At 44.4% G+C, this 23,482-nt stretch overlaps 2 protein-coding genes, 1 long non-coding RNA gene and 1 pseudogene across 7 annotated transcripts in view; 3 read left to right on the top strand and 1 right to left on the bottom strand.

Annotated features, from left to right (window-relative positions):
- Positions 1–381: 381 nt before the first annotated feature.
- LOC137656842 (uncharacterized) lies at positions 382–3,503 on the bottom strand. Its single transcript, XR_011047026.1, has 3 exons — positions 3,308–3,503; positions 1,552–1,702; positions 382–507 (listed from the first exon to the last, which is right to left on the bottom strand). It is a non-coding gene; the product is annotated as an uncharacterized lncRNA (long non-coding RNA).
- Positions 391–23,482, top strand: part of LOC137656841 (putative serine protease K12H4.7) — a 56,772-nt gene continuing 33,680 nt past the window's right edge. The window contains exons 1-2 of one of the 5 annotated variants that reach the window (XM_068391175.1): positions 391–522; positions 1,593–1,730. The gene's annotated coding sequence lies outside the window, so the exon portion shown is untranslated. Of the gene's footprint in view, positions 523–1,592; positions 1,731–6,702; positions 6,771–6,862; positions 6,951–7,175; positions 7,262–9,411; positions 9,538–23,482 lie in introns of those variants that run through there. The other 4 variants (XM_068391179.1, XM_068391176.1, XM_068391178.1 and 1 more) reach the window with 4 other exon arrangements.
- Positions 7,693–8,424, top strand: LOC137656404 (uncharacterized). The gene has a single exon (XM_068390580.1). The coding sequence runs from the start codon at positions 7,693–7,695 to the stop codon at positions 8,422–8,424; it is 732 nt and encodes a 243-aa protein (XP_068246681.1).
- Positions 15,229–15,347, top strand: LOC137656907 (5S ribosomal RNA; annotated as a pseudogene).

Raw genomic sequence — 23,482 nt, 5'->3', positions numbered from 1 at the left:
GTTGTTTAGAGTGAAATACAATAGAAAATAAAGCAAATTTTTGACAATTTTATTGTGTAATCAGCAGTAAAACAAATAAACATGGAAATGTAGGTTATTGTAGAGTAAGTCTGCAGGTATATCTGATGATGAAAAATCCTGTATGTACCTACTGAGGAAGCTCATCCAACTTCCTTGTAGTGAAGGAGTTAAAAGTTTGTTCGATTTTTTTTTTTTATTTATCATTGTTCCGTTTTAGTCAGTATTACCTATTAGTTTTGCTCTCAATACTATTCAGTAACACACAATTCTATTTGCATTTCAGGTTAGAGAATTCAAATAAACATGGTGTTGTAGTAACCGAAGGATCGTTCTTTTCCCGGGGTTCTCGTTTCCGTTATGCTGGACGATGTGAGAAGGAAGTTGTAGAGGAGAGCTCGAGCATATTGAGAGAACCTCCCACTGTGAATCGGGTCTCCCTCAGGAATATTGGCAGGTCAACGTCACTTTCAACGACACCAGCAGACTCTGATAATTATGATGGTAAGTTAATGTTCTTCTTTATGGCTGTACAGTATTATGTGTTTACTGATCATATTTACATTCATTTAGAAATAAACCATGTGTGCCATCATGATATACTTTCATTGATGTGAAGGTAAGGATAGCTCATTTGTTCTTCTATTACGAAAGGATTTTAGGCTGTAGAGTATGAGTTAGTGAAGGAATTCCAAAGAATAGGTTCTTGTTAAGTATTTAATAAAAAAAAATGTAAGATCAGTGTAATAAATTATTATATCGAAGCTTATTCTTCGCAGAAACTTAATCTATATGTCTTTATGAATGCAATGTCTAAGTGTATCTTTCTTATTCAATTGTGTATCATTTAGTTGTAATATTCAGTGGTAGGAACTAGAAGGCCATCAACATGATTTGCAAGCTTCTCTGGAATAGAATAACTATCAGTAAAGGGAGATAACCGATTTTATATAATCAGTAAAATATAGTAAATAGATAAATTATTTACTGTTGAAAGATTGTTTCCAAACAAAAGGAAAGTTGCCATAGTATACTTTCATAAACAATAACCATGAATGTGGGTTATGGTAAATAATTAGATTATTTTGAACATATTTCCATCCTTTTTTAAGTATAATTCACCATATAATGATGACTACATAATTTGCAAAACTGCTGTTTCAAAGATTTTTTTATCACTTCCTGGTTCCCCTATTGTGTTACTTGTTTGAAAAGATACTCTCTTACTCAGTAGACAGCAAATCACCATGTATCATGAGAAAAAAACCATATACTGGTAGTGATTCAGTGTTTGTTTAGATAAACAAGACCAAAGAGTTAAGCTGGCAGACGATAGGGTTCATTTGAAGTATTTGTTCCTTAGTGAAATGTGCACATTGAGACTGGTTAGTGTTAAAGAAGTTGAACTGGTTTGTGGGAATGGACAAGAAGTAAAAGACAGAAAGCAGTGTAGCTGCTGCCAAAAAGATACTGCTAAAACCTAAGAGGCCATCTTTAGTATCACAAACTTTGTTGCAGGTGTTAACCACTCACCGGGTTTCATTCTTGATTAAAACAAACAATGTTTTTTATAGTTGTGATGAGCCGTGTTCACCGACCACTTCCATACATTGATCGAAGCAGTAGTTTACACGAGGATGTTTTGTGTGGAGCTGATACAGGATCTCAGGATTCAACAGAAGGGCTTAATCATGTCAACGGAGGATGTGGAGGTTAGACAGTTTTAAATAAGTAGTTTAACTAGAGTTTTAAGTCATCCTCCCCTCTCTCATAGATTGAATTGGAATCCATACTTTACTGGTAGCATTACAATAAGATAGTGATATATGGTGAAATTTATTTTGAATTCAAAGTTATTCATTCTCAATACTTGCTATAAATAAGTGTATGTCTAAGTGTGAAAGGCATTTGAGTGTGCTTGTTGAATGCATTGACTAAATCATTGGTATGAGAAGCTTGATTATTCCTCTCAGGAGGAAAAAGTCTTTGTAAGCTTTTCATGGTTTTTATGTTAACAAGTGTAAAAAATTTCCCTATGCTGTCGGCCTTTAACATTCGGTGGGTCAAGTGACAAGCATGCCAGTGAAATTAAAAAATCTGTCAAAACTGTATATTCTACTCCCCTTTATAATTTTTTTCAGACTTTATATTATGTAACTGAAAGATAACCTTGTGTATTTGAGCCTAATGGAAAAGAAAAAGGAAAACAGTAGTATTCATAGTTCCATATAACTAAATAAAAGAAACCCTTCCAGTTCTATAACAATGAATAAAGGACAGTGCTTAATAGAAAAGGCAGAATACTGTGGAGAATTTTTATCTGAATGGTTGAGTGGGAACTTAGTCCAGGAAAGTCTCCCTACGGCAATTACCCAAAGCTCAACAGGGGAGGATAATGAGCACTTACTCTCGGGACACAAACGCCCTGCTAATACTTTACTGCCATAGTTCACTAACCTTCACTCTTAAATACAAAAGGAGGCAATTTTACTGTCCAGAGGCCGGAGAACTCCACACGTTAAATTGGCAATAATTTATGGCCTACTCTAGCTTTGTCAGGGCTAGAGTCATCTCACTCTAAGGCTCTGTTTCGACTCCGTCCCAGTGAGATGCTGTACAGGTATCTTACGTTAATGCAATTAGAGGCAATAAAAAAAAGGGGGAACAGTGGAGTATAAAAGTATAAAGTAAAGTTAAATGGGGATCTTCACCTTCAAAGCACTAAGTAAAAGAGCGTACACTCGCTGATACCAACTTACCTCTGTCTAGAGTAGGTTACTCTCAACACCTTGGGTACTTCTGACCCGTCCCATAGCATAAATGGGTAAAATTCATATAATGCGGTTAAGGATACCAAAATGTGTAATCTATTCCAAATGATTTATTACAGAAAAAAGGGATGGAAATAACTCGATTTTAACACAACAAAATTAAAAATTGAAAAAAATATCAGTAACTCAATTATAAGTTTTACATATGATAAAATGAATAGGTGAATTTACAACACAAAAAAAATTGAAAACGTTAAACGGAATTAACTTGTGGATTAAACCTCAAATAGAATAAATAAGAGTCAAAAAATTCTGATCAACAATTTGTGCGGTAGCTGCTGTGAGGTCCCAACATGTGGTCAGTAACCTCAAGCAATTACCAAGATCAAAAAAAATATGAGTACATTAATTTCCATGCACGCAGCCCGAAAGATGTAATGCCAAAATAATACCTAAACTTAACTTATGAGACAAATAGAAACTTATCTAAAGGGGGAATGGCCATTAGTTAAACTCACAAGATTTTTTATATGTTGTGGGCGCCCGTGTCCTAAATGTGGCGGTCTTCAGTTTGCTCACTAGGCCTACAGCACTTATTCTGCAGAGTCAACGGCCCCCTCCAAGTTCTCCAACTAGCCCCCAAGACTGGAACCGACGTACTGTAGAATTAGCAGCTATGCACTAACACTGGTCATCTGCTTGACCTCCTCTACGTATTCTTGGTTAGTTAAGGTATGAGGGGGCAGGCTAGTGATGGAGAGTGGGACACGAGGTTGACATTGGAGCCTGACTTAGCAGCTCCGTTTCGTACCGTGGCCTGTATGTTTGTGAGGTCGAGTTCAGGTCAGCTGCGTCCTCCTTCCTTCCCAAAAAAAAAAAAGCGTATCTTGATGCGTAGGCCTACGGTCTTGAGGTGCCAACTCTCATTTAGGACAGGCTCAAAAACCTTGTACCTTGTGAATTTCAAGCAACACACTTATTTAGAATACAAGGAGAAATCTTGCACCTCCAGGGGGCAAAGATAATCCTAATTCTAAACATCTGGCATACAGAATAAAAAATGAAACTAAAAGGTAATTTAGTAATTTAGCAAGTCGGGCTTACGTGTGTGGACAACCATACCTCCTAGACTAGCAGACTTAAGTTGTAATTAAGAGATTTAAAATACTGTACCTAAATACTTACGGTAGAATAATGTATACAAAAAACACAAAAGTATTAATCTTGGGACACTCGCTTAAGAAAGACACATTACTCACATTTTTCCCTGCCGTGACGTCACGAACAATAACAAAGTCTACGTATAAACTATGAAGAAGAAGAGTAGTGAAGAAAATTCTTCACAAATACCATTGTCACACAAGGGCTTGAAAACTAACTTAATAACAGTACCAATCTCCTAAACCCAGTCTTTGTTATATGACTAGTACCCTATACAGAACAGTCAGGAATTATCCATGTTCGAATTATGCGATTTCCCATTTATGCAGTCGCTAGTTTTCAAAAATAAATTTTCTGTATCTGCGAAGCTGTTCAAAGTCTCCGAGTCAAGCACCATAAAACATCAAATCTATTGTCTTTTTAAGTATATTGGTAGCCCTAGGTACGGTGTCTGATAATAAATGTAACCAAACAATATTTACCTTTCATTTTATTAACATAAGTTCATAACAAATAGCCTATTTTAGGAAAAATTCCATATCAACAAGGAAATCAACTTTTAACCTGAAAAAAATGTAAACTCAATTGTGGTTACATTCTCACCAATTTTTACCCTTCTCTAACCTTTCGATAATTTTAATGGTAGTGTTAATGATGGTATATTAAAGCATTATTTCTGTTTAGTACAGTATATATAAAAGCTTTATTTTTCCCTTTGGGTGTTCAAGGTTTTTACACGTAGACTAGGTTTGTTTATCGGCAGTGAATAGCTTAACTTTTGGTAATGAGTCAGTAATATTTTCTGTCAAATAATTTAAAAAGTATTGATTTGCTTTTCAAAGATTTGTCTTTGTATAGTACATGGTATATAAAATCTCTCTCTCTCTCTCTCTCTCTCTCTCTCTCTCTCTCTCTCTCTCTCTAACAAATGAAGTCTTCGTTTCTTCAGTTTCAGTTAAATGCTCACTGAGGAAGCCGGCAATATTTTGACTTCTCGATCAACCGGGGTGCGCTATAAGTCATTTAGGGCACGATAAATGTATTTGGGTAGCTTTTTAAGTATGTGCAATAGTAATAAAACGCTACAGCAGAGGGTAAGGTGTATGCATTTCCTAATAAAAATCAATCATGATTCCAATTATCCCTAGTTTCTCCAATCTCGCACCATCTCTGTCACATTGAACGTTATAGCGGTAACCCAATTGTTCGATGACTAAAAACCAGTCTAGTTCTTCTCTTTTTTTTTTTTTAAAGATGGTTCCATAATTGAGGTGGGTACAGGTTGATAAGTCAACAAACTGACTTATAACTGAAGTTAGGAAAAGTATTTTGGATATGGAATGGACAATTATCCTGCGTAACAGTTCAGAATTATCATAAATTATCGTACCGTCATTAGCAGCAGTTTTCTATTGTTGATTAAACGCAAACAAAATGGTTTTCCTTTTTTGCTACGTATGTAGGAACTTATATGGATACGATAGGTAGAATATTTGTAATAACATAATATTTATGAAAACCTCTTAATATCATTAGTTATCATCTTGATCATTTGTGTTCAATGCGTTCGTTTGTTCATTATGATGGACAATGTAGGGCACAGTTAAGGAATATAAGTATCTGGGTGAATGGTATACAGAGAAGGGAAACAAAGAATTGAGTATCAGTAAAAAAAACCCAGAGGGTTGCATATATGACCCAAGAAATAAGAAAATATGGGGATACGAGAAAAGTTGGAAAGATGGCATTGGAAGTCAGAAAGAAAATATATGAAACAGTAGTTGTACCAACAATATTTGCCAACGTGGAGACCTGGAGTGTAATTAGGGACAAAGATATGAAAGATCTAGAAAACCTCCAATACAAGATAATAAGAAATATGTATGAACTACCTGCGAGTACTCCATATTGGGGCATACTTGCAGAAACAGGAATATGGCCGGTGTCCTGCAGAATAGAATATAAGAAATTAATGCTCTTCCATAACATCATAAACTCCGAGGAAAAAAGATTAGTAAGAGAGATAATTGAGGATCAGTTGAAGAACCCGTATGGGAAGTGCTGGAGCAAGAGCGTAGAAGAAATCTGCAGTAAATATGGGATGGAAGTGGAAGAAATAAGAAGTTGGGGTAAAAAGGACCCTGAAAAAAGAAATCAAGAAAAGAATTATAGAAAAAATAGAAGAAACTATTGAAGAAAAAAAGAAAATAATGAAAAAATAAGATTTATTAAAGGAAATGGCCCTCTGCCTTATATCAGAGAAATGTATCTGGATAAGGCATCCCTTGTGATGAAAGCAAGATTAAATATGCTCAACTTAAAAGCAAATTTCAGGGGAAAATATGATGACAATTTGTGTGATTTATGCAAAGAGGAAGAAGACACCACCGAACATTTATTTTTATGCCCAAAGTTGGAACAGCTAAAGAATGTAGAAATAAGTTTAGGTATGCTGAAAAATCCTAGCAGGGATCTGGCTGCATTTATAGATAGGGCAATGAATATAAAAGAAGAGTTTAAGAAGCCCAAACTGATTACCACAACAGGTTGCCAAAACTGATGATAGCAAGGTGTTATCCTATCCAATTTCAAAGTATAAGGGAATAAAAGTAAAGATTGTGAAGCTCATTATGATATTAATTTATTTAAGGCACAGATGATATAAACTTAATAATAAGAATAAGCTTAGAAGCTTTGCACCTATCTATAAAGAGATAGGGTGCCCGCAAACTTATTTTGCGGACTGAGCAATAAGGAACCAGGAACCAGGCATTTGGATTTCGTGAGATTGAGATATCTGTTATCTGAGACTGATAGTAGGTGAGTACTTAGAGATTCGAATAAATATTTTGACGCTATAGCTATTGCTAACGAATATTGCGAGATGCAGCCATTAGTATATTTAATAATACAGTACACTAGCCCCTCTTGTGCAAGGATGCTTACCTTGTGATCTAACTTGATACTTTACTGATAGGCTAATCTGTGCTCTTTCTACCGGTAGATGTAATAACGTTGTTTACTTCAAAGTACTGTACTTTATTGTAATGGTTGACGATATGCTGTTAACCTGGTCCTTCGGCTGTTTACCCGATCATAGTACACAATTAAAAGTGGCTGTTTACTTGGTTAACACACAAGGAAACCTTATGCCCTAATCTATTTACCACATACATTGTTAAGTGTTTAGATATTAACTGCGTATTCCGTATTCTGCTTTAATTGTCAGAGGCGGGAGATGTGCTTGTAGAACCACTGAAGATATTGTTTGAATGTTCTTTTGAGAGTGGGCAGTTTCCTAGTGATTGGAGGTTAGCATGTATAACAGCTATTTTTAAGAGTGGTAAACGAAGTGATTCGGGAAATTACAGGCCTATTAGCCTAACCAGTATTATTTGTAAACTTATGGAGTCAATAATTAAGAAGAAATGATTTGTCATATGAAACAGAATTCTTATTTTAGTAACAAGTCATTCGGATTCCTCTCTGGATGCTGTACAGTTCTTCAATTGATTAAAGTATTAGATAGATGAGTGGACCCTAGCTCTGGACGAGGGAGATGCGGTGGATATTATATATTGCGATTTTATGAAAGCTTTTGACAAAGTACCTCACAGAAGACTTGTTGAGAAAGTGAAAAGCTATAATATAGGCACAATATTTTCAAATTGCATTGAGGGCTTCCAGCTCTAGAAAGCAGTGTGTGGTAGTTAACAGACAAAAGTCAGAGTGGCACAATGTAATGAGTGAAGTCCCCAAGGGTCAGTATTGGGACCATTGCTATTTGTCTTACATAAACGATCTACCGGACATATTGAAAAATGATAGTGAATTGTATTTGTATGCTGATGACACAAAGATGTACAGACAAATCAAGAAAAAAGAGCATACTAAGTTTTTGCACGAGGACATCATCTGTATGTATGGCAGATCTGAAGTGTCCCATGGAAATTACCATATGAAAGAGCAGTTATTAGAAGTTGAACATGAAAAAGATCTTGGAGTCATAATTGATAATAGGTTAAACTTCTCTGAGCACCTCAATAAGAAAATAAATATGGCTAACAAGATAACAGGACTTATCAGGAGAACATTTGTATCTTTGGATGAGGTGATATTTAAGCAACTATGTGTGGCACTGGTCAGACCACACCTAGAGTATGCAAATCAAGCATGGGCCCCATACCTGGTGAAGGACATAGAGGCTATAGAAAATGTACAGAGGAGAGCCACCAAATTAGTTCCAACACTGAAGAATTTTAGTTATGAAGAGCGCCTTGGGAAATTGAAGGTACCCACACTGGCTTACAGACAGGCGAGGGGAGACATGTTGGAGACTTTCAAAATCCTGTCCGGCATGTATGATCCGGAAGTATTAAGAGAAAGTGATAGAACAAGAGGACATTTCAAGAGGATTTATAAGAAAAGAACAAGACTGGAAAAAAGAAAGAATTCATTTTGTAATAGTGGTTAACAATTGGAACATGCTGCCACAATTTGTTGTTGACTCACAGTCTACTTGGAAATTTGAAAACAATATAGATAAGGCATGGAGAGATCAAAATTTACTTTATAATTATAGAGCTAAAATAGATTATAGTAAAATTATTTATAATATAGCCACCACCACCACCACCAGTGCCATCACGAACCTAGTAAATCATTCCGAGCTGGATGTACAGGCTTATCAGCCTCTTCCAGAACATTAACTGTCAGAAACTGTAAGAAATCTAACTCCAAGCACTTAGAAAGCAAATCTTTAAACATTAGAGAATTTGGGGTGAATGTAGTTCGATGAGACAGGGTAAGATTAAGAGTACGGCAGTTTAAGGATACGGCTCCTAGGTTAGGTTAGGTGGAGAACCTTGGGTTTGTTTGGTTAGGTTAGGTTAGGTAGGAAACATTTGGTTAGGTAATGTTCTTGTGTCTGTAAAATGTGGTTTTTCACTCTGTCCCAACAAACTACAAAGGCTCCGCGCATTGTTTACTGTTAGCTCATTATATAATAACTGGTATACGCAACCCGATGAAAGTCTGGTAAATATCTAGACAGGTGTCTTTGTAGTTCATTGGGAGAGAAGGTGTGTAAAATTTTAGAAGGTATGATTGAAAAACTCCATTTTGAAAGGGAAACAATCAGAACAGCCCCTAACTTAAGTAAAATTGTATTTATGGATGGGGAAATATTTTGTACTGAAAAAATATGCTTTCCTGTGGTAAATAATGTAATTTAACTGAATTTAACCTTCATTTCAACCACAAAAAACAGAACAACCTCTATGACCACTTCTTTCCCCACTACACACTCGCTAAAACAAGTAATTGAAATGAAGTCATGTTCAGTGAAATAACATTGTTTATTACAGGAAAACATTTATTATTTGTTCAAAATGATTCTCCCTAAATCTAATGGTTCTTGCTTTGTTGTGCGCTCGCTTCGCTTGCGAAAAAATAAAAACATCAAGCTCCTTATGGACTGGTAAGCGGTATTTAAGATGCTCACGCTAGCAGCAATGTTTTACCCTGAATCTAACAGTTTTTCTTCCGCCATCATACGTCCAAGAAAATAATGTATAGAGAAGAAAAGGTTTGTTTTGCCATTATTTACTGTTTTCCCCACCCAAAACTCTGGGTTCCTACCGGGGGGGGGGGGGGGGGGGCACCACTATTGGCGGATGGATATATATATATATATAAATTAGATAGATAGATAGATATATAGATAGATAGATATTCAAATAAGCCATATATATTTTTGATACATTAATGTCTGGATTCTCTTAAGGACCTCGGGATCAGAGCCCCGGGCGAAATCACACAAAGACAAGAGCTTCTATACTTGTATAAACAGTGACTTACCACTTGGCCAAGTGGCAAGTCACTGTTTGTACAGTTTCCTGGACAATGGTTTGATTCCCAGCCGGTCAGAAGCTCTTATCTTTGTGTGATTTCGCCTGAAGCTCTGATCCCGAGGTCGTTAAGAGAATCCAAACATTAATGTATCCAAAATATATATGGCTTATTTGAATATGAAAAACATGTCTAAATGTGAAAGATATATATATATATATATATATATATATATATATATATATATATATATATATATATATATATATAGATATATAGATATAGATATACTGTATATATATATGTTATACGGTATAATGGATTTTAAGCAAAGTGAAAAATCTATTTGTTCCGTAACCGAAATACAAACCACGCTATTTACATTGGGTTTACCTTTTAGCGTAGCTGAAATGGCGAGCCATTAGAATTTAACGAGGGTGTATTACCCCCGCGCTAGTTAGCAGGGGGGTAGGGGAGTGGTAGCTAGCTACCCCTCCCCCCCTCACACACTGGTGAACTGCTTCACTTTCACTTTTGGCTCGGACATGGACAGACGTCTCTGTCTTTGTCCTCGCTTGGCAGCCATTGTTTGTTTTGTCTTTACTTAATCACTTACTTTTCTTTTACTCAATATATATGTAAACATTTTCTCATGTTTATGTATATATTTGAGTATAGAAATCAGTAAGTTTCCTTTTCAGAGTTTGTGCTTGTGCGTGTAGTGTACGATATCTCCGTGGAGCCCTTGGCAGTTAGGCCACCGTGGTGTAATTTCATGGGTCGCGATCGAGTTTGACTTCGGTTTTTCTCTCTCTCTCTCTCTCTTGAGGTCGTTCACCCTTTTACTACGTTACTTTTACTACGCCTTTGTAGCTTCCTTCCCGTGTGGGGGGGTTGCTACGCCGTACGTTTTGTCTCGATTAGTTTATGAATCTAATTGTATTAGTTGATTTTTCAGCTTTGTAGAACGATTCCTTTCGGGGTTTTCGTTCTTTCTTTTGTGTTCATTCATTTTTAAATTACATAATTACATAGTTACATAATTATAATTGTTATAATTCTGTGTTGGTTACAGCTCTCCTTCCGTGAGTGTAAGTGGTTGTGGGGGCACGTGCCTGTTGTGTAATTCTTGTGTTCCTTTCCCTCGGGATTCCTCTTCGGAGCCTTCCCGGGGGAATGAATGTTAACTAATGATTTTTGTTTTATTTTTCACAGTTACCGATCTAGTTGTTTCTGTGATGTGACAACGGAGTGAGCTGTCTTGTTGAGGCCTGGGGATTCGGCTGTTGCTGCCTCCCCTTTAGATCTTCGTCAGGGGCGTGTCCTGGAAGTACTCCCGTGACGATTGAAAGCTCTCCAGTTCATTTTAGAACACTCAGGAGGCTCGCCTCCTTGGGTGGGTAACTTTCCTTCCGAGGGAAGTTTTTCCTGTCCAGGCTTGAGTTTTTCCCCTTTTGGGAGGTTCTTCTCTTGCCTTTTTTTCGTGCGACTATGCTCTTGGTGCTGAGCGGTCGCACCTGCAGTTACGCTCAAGGGGCTGGGCAACTGCAGGAGCCCCTCTTCGGAGGATTGCTCTTTTTAGGTCACTGGCTGACCCGTCTCTTCTACGAAGTGTTTCTCTTTCGTTCGTGAGAGAGTACACTCATAGAGACTCCTCTTCGGAGGACTCTTCTGCTGTTGTTGCTGTTGGCCGCCTTCGCCGTAAGGCTCACCGTCCGCTACGTCGTAAGGGCCTCCCATCTCCCTATAAGGGTGCTAAGAGGTGCCTTTTTGAATCTCCGTATGCAGCCTACAACTCCTTCTTGATCTTCCGCCCCTGGTGCAGATGGACAGCAGTCTGACCTCGTCTTCCGACGGGCAACGGCCTTCCCGACGGACAACGGTCTTCCGACGGACATCAGTCTCCCGACGGACAGACAACGGTCTTTCGACGGACATCAGTCTCCCGACGGACAGACAACGGTCTTCCGACGGACATCAGTCTCCCGACGGACAACGATCCCTTCGGGGCAAAGGGTTGCCTCCCACGGGGGTTCTTCCCTTGCGTGTCAGGGTTCCCCTGCGCTCCCTTCTGCAGTGTTCTCTCCTGCTCAGTGTTAGCGCACAGGCGCTCTCCTGCTCATCAGCGCTTTCCTGATCGCCAGCGCTCTCCTGTTCGTCAGCGCTCTCCTGATGATCATCTCTGCTGTTCCTGTTGGTTCCTGTTACGCGCCCTGTGCGCCCACGTTCGCCCTCGCGATCTAGAACTTCGATTCAGGTCTTGGCAAGGACTCTACTTCTACGCACAGGCTTCCACGCCTTGCCTTCTGCTCGCCAGCGATCAAAGACGCATCAACGTTCGCCTGCTCGTCAGTGATCTCCTACGCGTCAACAATCGCCATCGATCTGCCACGCGTGTCAGTTCCCCTGGACACCATCAGTAGCGATCTAGCGCTCGCCTGCTATGGACCACGATCTCCGGTAGCTGAGTCTTGCTGTAGATCTTCCTCCTGCTCGCCAGCGCTCACCTTTACTTCTGTCCATCTGTGCGCCAGCTTTCTTCATTCGCCAGCGCACATCTGCGTACCCTTTTCTGCCACGCACCAATGGGCACCAACGGTTTTTTCTGACCCTCTAGGATCGCCTGATTAACAGCTTGCTTCAGCGCTCACCTTCCTGATGCACCTGTGCGCTAACCATCACTAGTCTCTTACGCGTTAGCGATCGCCTACGCGCCCGCGCAATTCTTTACCTGCGCGCTAGCGTTTTGTCAACGCACCACCGCTTCCCAACGCGCCGTCGCTTGCCGACACGCCATCGCTTGCCGACGCGCCTTCACTCGCCTACGGGCCATCGCTCGCCAGAACGCGCTATCGCTCGTCAACGCTCCATCGCCCGTCTACCCGCCATCAGTCTCCCGACCGCCTGCGCTCACCCGTGCGCCCACGTGCCTGCACGTCCACGCGACCGCACGCCCACGCGCTTACGCTCATGCGCGACCGCGCATATGCGCTCCAATGTTCGCCCGCGTGCGAACCAACAGTATTCCATCACGTGGACCAATGGTGTTCCGTCCCGCGGACCGACGGTGTTCCGTCGCGCGGTCCGACGGTGTTCCGTCGCGCGAACCGACGGTGTTCCGTCGCGCGAACCGACGGTGTTCCGTCGCGCGAACCGACGGTGTTCCGTCGCGCGAACCGACGGTGTTCCGTCGCGCGAACCGACGGTGTTCCGTCGCGCGAACCGACGGTGTTCCGTCGCGCGAACCGACGGTGTTCCGTCGCGCGAACCGACGGTGTTCCGTCGCGCGAACCGACGGTGTTCCGTCGCGCGAACCGACGGTGTTCCGTCGCGCGAACCGACGGTGTTCCGTCGCGCGAACCGACGGTGTTCCGTCGCGCGAACCGACGGTGTTCCGTCGCGCGAACCGACGGTGTTCCGTCGCGCGAACCGACGGTGTTCCGTCGCGCGAACCGACGGTGTTCCGTCGCGCGAACCGACGGTGTTCCGTCGCGCGAACCGACGGTGTTCCGTCGCGCGAACCGACGGTGTTCCGTCGCGCGAACCGACGGTGTTCCGTCGCGCGAACCGACGGTGTTCCGTCGCGCGAACCGACGGTGTTCCGTCGCGCGAACCGACGGTGTTCCACCGCGCGAACCGACAGTGTTCCATCGTGCGAACGTCGGCTTGATTCCTGCAGTATCCATTGCTCGCATACGGGTCATCGCTCGCCGACCACCAGCTCTCTCCCTTCCTACCACGCTCGCCCTCCTTCTGCGCTCCTTCGCGCACTTTCGTTTGCGTTCCTGCGTGCCCGCGCATGGGCGTTTCCACGATCGGCCACGCGCAAACCATTGATTTACCATCGCGCGAGTGCCAGGGCGATTGCGACCGCGATTCCCGTTGGGGTTTCGCAACATGGCCAGCCTGGCGAGTCTTCTGGAGCGTATTTCCAGAACACGGCCTCACCCCGTAAACGCAGAGCATGGCACATGCAAGAGCAGGAAGAATCTTCAGGGAGGTCTGAGCAACATTCTTCTTTCCAGAACCTGGGTTACCCCTTCCCCGTCATTCCCTGGAGGGGTTTTGCCAGGGAGCTTTCCGTTCGAGATTTCTCCGTCGGCCAAGGGGTGACTGGTTTACCCCTTCCTCTTCTCCTTCTCGTGAAAGGGGCTTACCAGGTCTTTTCCCTCCTCGGTTGCGACCCGAGGATTTGTACGAGGAAGCTCCAGGAAGATCATGGGTACTTCCCTTCTCTCAGGCTCAAGCACCTTGGCGTTTCGTTGCCAAGTTTCGAATTTGTGGGCAAGCTCGATGTTGGACCATCTGGACGCAATGACCGAGGGCTTCCTCTCGGGTGTCTCATCCGTGGTGTTGACAGACTCAGACACCCTTCCATCCTTGGGAAGAGCTTGTTTGTGCCCAAGGACAGAGACATAGACAGCGGTTGTGCGGAGGAAGTCGACTTCCGTTTTCACTCCTCCAAGGCGCTTTCTTCCAGACCCTGCAGGCCTCCAGCGCCTCTTTCTTTAAGCCTCGTCGGCCTAAGTTATCGGACCGGCTATGGTAACTAAGACAAGGTGTCCAGTAGCAGTCCCCTCCTGTCAGGAACAGGTAGCACGGGAGGCTCTCCTGGGGGGGTATAATCCTAGAGGGAGCGGCAGAGTTCACGAACTCTAGGATTCGCAACCCCGACTTGCAAGTCTCACGCTGGGAGGATGCCTAAGGTTACTCATCCGGATAACAGCTTCCCGATGCCGATTCCTGCACGATCTCCGTGATCAGCCAAGGATATCGTGCCTGCCGTCTCTGTCAGCGAATTCAGTGTCACTGAACCTCTATGCCATGGGGTCGGCAAGAGTTTTGCCCGTTTGGGCAGAATGATCCATGCCTTAGGAGAAGGTCCTCCATAGGATCGTCGACGGCTTCACCCCCCGGCTTCTTCAGTCGATCCTTTCTCGTAGGAAAGCATCTGAGACGGGAATTCCGTAGTCGACCTCTCAGCTCTGATCAAGTTTGTCGAACAAACTTCGTCCAGCGTGGAACAGCAGAATCGATCAGACTGGTAACGAGGCGACAGGACTCCTTAGGCCCTGGATCGGAAGGACGGGTACTTTCAGTTTCCATTCCATCCATCTTCCAGGAAGCTCTTGGAATTCAGCCTAGACTACAGGTGTTCCTGCATAAGATGCGGTGTGGCGATCCCGCCGTGGCATCGCAGGTTTTTCCCCAGAGAACACTCCCTGCTTTCCTCATGGCCGCTCAGGAGCAGGCTTCCGCCTCCTTCACCTTTTGGAGGTCTGGTCAACTCCGGTAGGCTCGGGTTCGACCTTCTTACAACGCCGGGACAAGCTTCCGGATCCTTACCATGAGTGAAGGATCATGGTATTTTGCTAGGAGCCTTCTCTACTTCTGCCTCAACATCTGGAGTATCTAGCCATGATATTGAGTCAACGGCCTTACCACGTTGGAAACCCCGCTTCTCGTCCGTCCAGCGAGGTTAAGCAACGTCGGGTCTGGTCGGTACTTGGATGGGTGACCACCTGGGGACGCCAGATGCTGTTGCCGCCTCCTCCGAGCCTTCCCTTCAGTTGACTGTGGCAAGGCTGAGGAGAGTCGCAGTACCTGTTCTCAGTCAAGCAGAGTTTTCAGCCCTACCTTGGAACGTTTCCTAGGTCTCTTTTCCTCATTGACCCGTCTAAAGTCCCGAACGGTCGCCTCAGGATAAGTTCCATGTGGGGCGGCCCAAGTTCCGGTGGTTTCAGAGCAACGATTAACCGGACTTTCTGGCCCCTATGGGACCAGCGGAACGATTAGACCTGCAATGGGTGTTGACCTATGGAACCTCTTGATGGGAGTGGATATTCTCGCCCTTTCCCCACATTTTTGATGCTGTTCTCGGATTCGTCAAAGAAAAGGGGGGGGGGGGGGCATGTTCCGGTTCAGGCCTATTGTCAGGACCTGAAGGATACCTCTCCATCATTCAGGCAGGCTTAGGGGCCGTAGTCTGGCCCCTCTACAGATCCTACAGTTCCTGCCGAGTCGCTCCGTGCGCGACGACTTCATGGTACATCCCCCTTCCTTTCTAAGGAATGGGGGATGGCAACATTCAGGTTCGCTCCTGAGTTGTTGGCTAGACTCAGAATCTTGGGGTCCCGGCCCTTCGGTCCAATTCCTTCAAGATTTCGAGTCACCATTCTGTATCAGATGACCCAAAACCTTCTCCTCCTTGCCAGTAAAGGTATCAAGTGGTTATCTTTGGGAACAGCTGCAGTTTGTCCTCACGTGCAGCCGGGTTGGGAGCACAGGAAGGACACAGGGGAGAGTCTCCAGTATACCTCTTCAGCTCGGACTCAAGGACATTCATCTCGACCTGAATCCAGACCCTCCTCCATCACGTCGCCCTACAGCACGATGTCGGATACATCGCAACGTCCCTCGCCTTTGAGTAGTACTACTCTGTGACGCAGGTGCTACAAGCTGGAGTCTGGAAGCGTCTAATGACCTTCGCAGCCTGCTTCCTGTAGAATGTGACCCACAGGAGTATCGATACGTTTCTATCGCTCTGTGGTGGCTACACAACAGCTGGTCTAACCTCAGGCTCCTTTTTGGACAGGTAGCAGAAGGTTGAGGGCATTGTTATCAGGTTTTAGTCTGCATGAATGAAAGAAGTATGTCTGGCCCTTACTTCTTTCTTCATCGTCCCCTCTACTGGGGAAGCAGCATCCTGGTCTCTGCATAGCTGACCTCAAACCTCTGCAGTTAAACCATGCTTCCTTGTGTTCCGAGTATTGAGTCAATACTGTCGCGTCCCCCATACCCTGACGAGGTGGTATTGGGAACGTCCTAACCCAGAGTTCCTTCTGGAACTCCAGGTCAACTGCCTAGGACGGGTCACACTTCTTCCTTCACACACAAGCTTACGTAGGCCACATGGTTCCTTGCGGAGCAAGGAACTTGTGATGTGCAGGGACTCCTTTTCTCGAGTGCGACTCACTCGGATTGTGAGTCACCGGGTAAAGCCAAAGCCAGTATGGCTGGGGACTTCCCACCCTTCCTAAGGGGTAAGTCACCCAATGTAAATAGCGTGGTTTGTACTGTATTTCGGTTACGGAACAAATGACAAATTCGGAGATAATTTGTGTTTTTCCTAACCATACAAACCTTAGCTATTTACACATATTTGCCCTCCAGCCCGGCCCCCCAAGACAAGTCCTACCTCTAAGTGAAGTGAAGCAGTTCACCGGTGTGTGAGGGGGGGAGGGGTAGCTAGCTACCACTCCCCTACCTCCCGCTAACTAGCGGCGGGGGGTAATACACCCTCGTTAAATTCTAATGGCTCTCCATTTCAGCTACGCTAAAAGGTAAACCCAATGTAAATAGCTAAGGTTTGTATGGTTAGGAAAAATACAATTTTCAATATTAAACTTACCCGATAATCATGTAGCTGTCAACTCCGTTGCCCGACAGAATTCTACGGGAGGGATACGCCAGCTATCACTATACTAGAAGGGGGTGTACTCACAAGCGCCACCTGTGGCCAGGTACTACAGTACTTGTTGTTGTCGCCACCTCACTTTTTCCTCTGTCGTGCTTCCGGCTAGACGTTCTTGGATACGCTTATGATTTTGGAGTATTGTTCACGGTTTGGTGAAGTATTTCTCTAAATTTGCAGCTATTCGCTATACTGGAAACTTCTTTGTTAGCTTAGCTAGCGTTTGGAATTAATTTTTATGGTGACGAAGAGAGTATGAACTCTCTTTCACCTTTAAATGGCCGACCCTTCCCTTAGACGGAAGTGTTGGTGTCTAAGAGAGTATAGACTCTCTTTCTTAGTTTTGTTATAGATTTATTTTATTTCTCTCCGCCTTTTATAGGCCTCTTCGATTAACTTATTTTTATTATAAACTTATTAAAATTAATTTGTTTATATTCGACCTTTCCTAATAGTAGGCGGTCTTTTCTTGGTACCGAAGTTAATTAACATTGAGCCCGTCATTTCGGTTTTACCTGTTAACATATTATGCTATTTTAATGTCTTTGAAAGAATTTCTTTGATAGTCTCGTACTGTTTTCAAAGTTGAACTAACGTTTTGTTTTGTCTCTGCAGTTGTTGACGTTCAGAACGTTCAACTTGCGCTCTATCGTTACGATAGAGAAAGAATTTTCACGGTGTCACGTTGCAGTAAGAGTAACTGTGTCTAGCGTTTTGTTCATTCTTTCTTAACTTAATGGTTTTAATTCTAATAAAGGAACTTTTCTTTTGGGAAATATTTCAGTTTTTTCCTTTAACAATAATATGTTTTAACGATATATATGATTGGGCTCTTCTCTCAGGTTCTAAGTCAAGAGAGAGAGAGAGAGAGAGAGAGATAGAGACGGAGGGAGAAAGAGGAGGATAAACGTTTCATTCAAGCGTAACGTTGTTATCGTTTTTGCTCTTCTCCCTAGTCTCTTTAGGGGAAGAAGGTAAACGTTTCTAGAGTGATCTAGTGTTTAGTCTCTTTCCAGCCACTGAATTATTTATCTTTCATTAGATTTTTCTGTTACATTGTAATTCTGTTTTCGCAATTACTAACTTTTGAGAAAGGATAGAATTGCGTGTTTCAGGTACAAACCACTTAAAGTTTCGAGTTCAGTGAAATAAGTGCAAACAGAAAATCAAAGTGATAAGTGATTAGCGCAAAGTGTGTCAGTGTTGTGCGTGAGGGTACTTCTGTGCGTGTCAGTCGTCCTCCCAGTCCGGGACCTCTTGCAAGCTCCCAAGCCCAGGGGAGAAGCAATGTCGAAGGGCAAAAGGGTTCGGCAGGCCTTGATCGGCGCACAGAAGTATCCTCGGTGGTTGCGGGCGTGTCTTACAGAGACCGTCACTCCCACCCGCAGACGATTGAGCCCTTATTTTGCTCGTCTGCAGAAGAAATTTAGGGGAGAAAACGCTGGTCTCAGGTCTCAAGACCTCTTAAACGTAAAGTCCAGACCTATGCCAGACGTACGAAGTTAGAGTTCAAAGCTCTGACTCGCCGCAGTCATCAGTTGAATGCACTCCGCCTAAGAGGTGTAAGGTTCTGCCGCAACAGATCTCTGCTGTTAAGGCTTTACCTCAGCAGACTTTAGTGTCTGCCGACCCCAAGTTGACTCTACTGCAGTCCATGCAGTCACAACTTTCGGTCTTGATGCGTGAGTGTCGGGCTGAGAAGGTTGCGCCTCCGCCTGCGCTCGCTCCGCCTGCGCTCGCTCCGCCTGCGCTCGCTCCGCCTGCGCTCGCTCCGCCTGCGCTCGCTCCGCCTGCGCTCGCTCCGCCTGCGCTCGCTCCGCCTGCGCTCCCTCCGCCTGCGCTCGCTCCGCCTGCGCTCGCTCCGCCTGCGTTCGCTCCGCCTGACCGCAGTACCGCCTGCCAGGCGTACGATGTTGAGCCACGTTATGAGTTTACTGATCCCAGTGGTGTGCAGCTCCCTCCGCCTTCCTTAAGGCAACCTCAGCAATGGGAACAGGAGGCTTATACCTCTCTTCCTCCGCTTCCACTTGCTGTTCCACCAGTGAGGCAACACTCGCTTGAGGTACAACAACCTCTCCCATCCATGAGTCAGTCTCCTCAGCTCTCGCTGCAGCGAGCTCAACCCTCCTCAAGGCAAGCACCTCAACACCTTAGCCTTGCGCCTCAGGAGCCTCAACTTGCGAGACATTTACTGCGTTCTGCGCAGCCACTACCTCATCGCTCTCAGCTCACACCGCAGGAACCTCAACTCGTTCCTCAGGAACTTGCTACTGCGCTTCCGCCAACCACTCAGCAAGCGCAACCCTTGAGTTCAGCCACTCATGCCAGGAGTCAGCCTCCTCCACCCATGCGCCTACCTTCTGCTACTTCTTTTGATCAGCCTTTGCAGACTGAGCCTCAGGTGTTCCCTCAACAGAGTCTTGAAGAGGAAACCACAACTATTGTTGTTCCAGCTCGTTCTGACTCTGCTGTTCAGCATACCTTACCTCCATTTTCAAACATTATGATAATGGAGGTTATTTGTATTACTTATTTAAAAATATATTTGTATTCCTTGCAATATATTTTTAACAAATCGCAAAATATGGCAAAAATCATGAGTTATGAATGTAAGGTAATATTATGTTGATATTAAACCCCTTGCAAGCATGCATGTAGTAATGCAGTGTTGCCAACAGGGCGAGTTTCCCTTTCCGGAGGTGAAGTAGATTATAGTACATTTAGTGTAGCTTAATTCTACGATTATCATGCCGGCTATCAAATTAATCAACAAAACAGTCTAAATCAATTCCCTCGGCACGTGCACTTTCAATGGACGGTAATGCTATATTACTCACTCTAGCACTGGTCATGGAATTTCTGAGAAATGTTACACGCCATGCAACACGCTCTGCTTACCTTACAGCATGTTCTACATACAGCATGCTCTGCATACAGCATGCTCTGCTTACAGCATGCTCTGCATACAACAGGCTCTGCACACCTTACCGCATGCTTCTCAGTCACACATCTTTGGTTGTTGCCAACTCACTAGACTGTCAAGCAGTTTCTTAACGTTGCCTTCTAGTCTGCTGCGTTTGCACAGTGTAACCCTCACTGAGAGAACTTAGCTTTTCTCGGATATGGTCCCTGTAGATGAGAAAGTGCTTTTCTCCCTCCTTCTGATATTCCCTTGAGGACTCTGTCATTTGGAGAGGAGCCTTTAGCTGCGTAGCCTCCTATGGACTTTTATTTAAGCATAACATGCTTCCAGGGAAGGTAATGGTCCCACTTCAGTCGCTAATCCCGTCTGTTACCACACCTGCTCCCATAGTCCTTGAGCTGTGTTGCAAGACATGCAGTCCAAACTTAGTCCTTGTTAGAGGATTTTTTGTTTACGGAGTCAGTGTGTCACTGGGAAGACGTTCAACAACCAGCAGGAGTGACTTGTTGTGACGCAGTACGGCAACCTTAGCAACCCGATAAGGAGTTGTCTGTACGACCCAGACAGTCTAGACAGCTTCGGGTTGTCACTGTACTTCTCGCTTCCCTATGGTTGACAGTTCACAGACTGTGCAGCAGTACCATGATCTTGTGTCCGGCTCCGTCAGACGACTGGCTTTTAAGAGCTCCCACAAGTCGTCGCTGTCTGGAGATTCTCAAATGGACTATGGATCTGACCAAGGAACTGGGCCTCCTGGTCAATTTTGAGGAGTCTTAGCTCGTCCCATCCCAGACCATTGTCTCCCTGGGTATGGATCTTCAGAGTCTAGCTTTTCGGGCTTTTCCGTCGGCCCCAAGGATCTTCCAAGCCCTAGAATGCATCCAGAGCATGCTGAGAAGGAACCGATGCTCAGTCAGGTAGTGGATGAGTCTAACAGGGACACTTTCATCGCTGGCCCTGTTCATCGTGTTAGGGAGACTCCACCTCCCCCTCCTTCAGTATCATCTAGCTGCTCACTGGATAAAGGACATGACGCTAGAGACGGTCTCAGTTCCTGTTTCCGAAGAGAGAAGGTCTTCTCGCGTGGTGTAAGAACAGCTTTCTTCTCAAGGAAGTCTACCTTTGGCTGTTCAGAAACCCGACCGCCGTCTCCTCTCGGACGCATCAGACACGGGCTGGGGTGCGACTTTGGACGGATAAGAATGCTCGGGAACATGGAATCAGGAGCAAAGGACACTTCACATCAATTGCAAGGAGTTGTTGGCGGTTATTCTGGCCTTGATAAACTTCAAGTCCCTCCAGCTTAACAAAGTGGTGGAGGTGGACTCTGACAACACCACAGCCCTGGCTTACATCTTCAAGCAGGGAGGGACTCTTTCGTGGAAGTTGTTCTAGATCGCAAGGGACCTCCTCATCTGGTCTAAAGATCGAAAGCTCACGCTGGTAACGAGGTTCATTCAGGGCGGTATGAATGTCATGGCAGATCACCTCAGCCGCAAGGGTCAGATCATCCCCACAGAGTGGACCCTTCACAAGAATGTTTGCAGCAGACTTTGGGCCCTTTGGGGTCAGCCAACCATAGATCTGTTCACTACCTCGATAACCTAGAGACTCCTGTTGTATTGTTCTCCGATTCCAGACCCAGCAGCAGTTCACGTGGATGCTTTTCTGCTGGATTGGTTCCATCTCGACCTGTATGCATTCCCGCCGTTCAAGATTGTCAACAGGGTACTTCAGAAGTTCTCCTCTCGCAAGGGACACGGCTGACGTTGGTTGGCTCCGCTCTGGCCCGCGAGAGAATGGTTCTTAGAGGTACTGCAATGGCTGGTCAACATTCCCAGGACTCTTCCTCTAGGAGTGAACCTTCTACGTCTACCTCACGTAAAGAAGGTACACCCAATCCTCCACGCTCTTCGTCTGACTGCCTTCAGACTTTCGAAAGACTCTCAAGAGCTAGGGACTTTTTCGAAGGAGGCAGCCAGAGCGATTGCCAAAGCAAGGAGAACATCCACTCTCGGAATCTATCAGTCTCAAGGGGAAGTCTTCCGTAGCTGGTACAAGCCCAATGCAGTTTCCTCAACCAGTACCACTGTAACCCAGATTGCTGACTTCCTGTTATATCTAAGGAAAGTAAGATCCCTTTCAGCTCCTACGATCAAGGGTTACAGAAGTATGTTGGCAGCGGTTTTCCGCCACAGAGGCTTGGATCTTTCCACCAACAAAGATCTACAGGACCTCCCTAGGTCTTTTGAGACCTCAAAGGAACGTCGGTTGTCCACTCCAGGCTGGAATCTAGACGTGGTCCTAAGGTTCCTTATGTCATCAAGATTTGAACCTCTCCAATCAGCCTCTTTTTAGGACCTCACGTTAAAAACTCTTTTCCTCGTGTGCTTGACAACAGCTAAAAGAGTAAGTGAGATCCACGCCTTCAGCAGGATCATTGTTTTCACATCTGAAACGGCTACATGTTCCTTGCAGCTCGGTTTTTGCTAAACGAGCTTCCTTCACGTCCTTGGCCTAAGTCGTTCGAGATCCCAAGCCTGTCCAACTTGGTGGGGAATGAACTGGAGAGAGTACTTTGCCCAGTTAGAGCTCTTAGGTACTTTCTAAAAAGGTCTTAACCTTTTCGAGGACTATCAGAAGCCTTATAGTGTGCTATCAAGAAACCTTCTTTTCCAAGTTCTAAGAACTCAGTTTCTTACTATTCAGGCTTCTGATTAGAGAAACACATTCTCATCTGAAGGAAGAAGACCTTGCTTTGCTGAAGGTAAGGACACATGAAGTGGGAGCTGTGGCTACTTCTGTGGCCTTCAAACAGAGCCATTCTCTGCAGAGTGTTATGGATGCAACCTATTGGAGAAGCAAGTCAGTGTTCGCATCATTCTATCTCAAAGATGTCCAGTCTCTTTACGAGTACTGCTACACCCTGGGACCATTCGTAGCAACGAATGCAGTAGTAGGCGAGGGCTCAGCCACTACATTCCCATAATCCCATAACCTTTTAACCTTTCTCTTGAATACTTTTTATGGGTTGTACGGTCGGCTAAGAAGCCTTCCACATCCTTGTTGATTTGGCGGGTGGTCAATTCTTTCTTGAGAAGCGCCGAGGTTAAAGGTTGTGATGAGGTCCTTTAGTATGGGTTGCAGCCCTTGATACTTTAGCACCTTTGAGTTGATTCAGCCTTCCAAGAGGAACGCTGCGCTCAGTAAGGAAGACGATCTTATTAAAGGCAGGGTAACGGTTCAAGTCGACTTCCTTACCAGGTACTTATTATTTCATTGTTA

This window comes from Palaemon carinicauda, chromosome 17, assembly GCF_036898095.1.
Source record: "Palaemon carinicauda isolate YSFRI2023 chromosome 17, ASM3689809v2, whole genome shotgun sequence".
NCBI lineage: Eukaryota > Metazoa > Arthropoda > Malacostraca > Decapoda > Palaemonidae > Palaemon > Palaemon carinicauda.
Note: the sequence above shows the minus strand (reverse complement) of the source record. Positions and strands in the feature narration are given on the sequence as shown.